This window comes from Loa loa, assembly GCF_000183805.2.
Source record: "Loa loa unplaced genomic scaffold supercont3.609, whole genome shotgun sequence".
In the NCBI taxonomy this organism is placed as follows: domain Eukaryota; kingdom Metazoa; phylum Nematoda; class Chromadorea; order Rhabditida; family Onchocercidae; genus Loa; species Loa loa.
The window spans coordinates 11,676-12,789 of record NW_018108789.1 but is presented as its reverse complement, the minus strand read 5'-3'; the positions used below and the strand labels follow the sequence as shown (position 1 = coordinate 12,789).

General features: G+C 15.1%; 1 protein-coding gene across 1 annotated transcript in view; it reads left to right on the top strand.

The window, feature by feature from the left end:
- The window catches only part of LOAG_18870 (hypothetical protein), a gene marked incomplete at its 3' end in the record, with an annotated part of 6,170 nt that extends 5,602 nt beyond the window's left edge, over window positions 1-568 (top strand). The window contains exon 5 of the mRNA XM_020451531.1: window positions 560-568. Coding sequence (XP_020304676.1) covers window positions 560-568 — 9 coding nt within the window. The remainder of the gene's footprint in view (window positions 1-559) is intronic.
- Window positions 569-1,114: the final 546 nt, after the last annotated feature.

Genomic DNA, 1,114 nt, shown 5'->3' with positions numbered 1-1,114 from the left:
GTAATTAATTAAAAACCATTATTTGTATTGAAGGGAATTTTGATAATGAAAATTTTGTTTTAAAATTTTATAAAAAAAAAAAAAAAAAGACAAGGACGAATTTTTTCTTTTTTTTGGCAAATTTTTTTTTAAAAATTTTAAAAAACTAATAGTATTTTTTAAGTAATTAATTAAAAAGTATTATTTACATTGAAAAAAATTTTTGATAATGGAAATTTTATTTTCAAAATCTTAAAAAAAAGAAAAGGACGAGTTTTTTCTTTTTTTTGGCAAATTTTTTACTTTTTAGAAAATTTTAAAAAACTAATAGTATTTTTTAAGTAATTAATTAAAAAGTATTATTTATATTGAAAAAAGCTTTTGATAATGAGAGTTTTATTTTAAAATTTCACAAAAAAAAAAGGACAAATCTTTTCGTTTTTTTGTTTTTGTTTTTTTTTTAAGCAAATTAATTAAAATATGTAATTTTTAATAAAATTAATTCAAAAAATTATTGGATGTTTAAAAATTTAGAAAATGGACAGAAATTTTGTGAAATTTAATAAAAATTTATTTTTAGACAAATTAATTAAGTGAGTAATTTCTTGGAAATTAATTAAGAAAAATTTTGTTATATATACAAAAATTTTTGAAAAATGAGATTTTGTGATATTTATAAATTTCATCATAAATGTCAATCAATTAAATAATTTCAAATAGTGGATGTGCAAAAAATTTGCTATCATATACCATAGTATTTAATAAATTTAATTAATTCAATACATTATATTAATTTGTTTTTAATCCATCAATTTAATTAATTATATCGGATTATTTACTTATTCATTTGTTTATTCACGGATTTGTCGCTGCTATGTTGCAAAATTTATATAAATTATTTCAATTTCTTTTTAATTAACGAATTAATTAAATGTATTAAATTATTTATTTATTTATTCATTCATTTGTTTATGGATTTGCTATTGTGCCGCAAAGTTTATAAAAACTATTTAAATTTCTTTTTAACTAATTAATTAAATATGTTGAATTATTTATTTGAATTTATTAAATTTAATCTAATATAAATAATGTTTATTTATTTATTTTGTTTATTTATTTATTCATTTTTTATTCA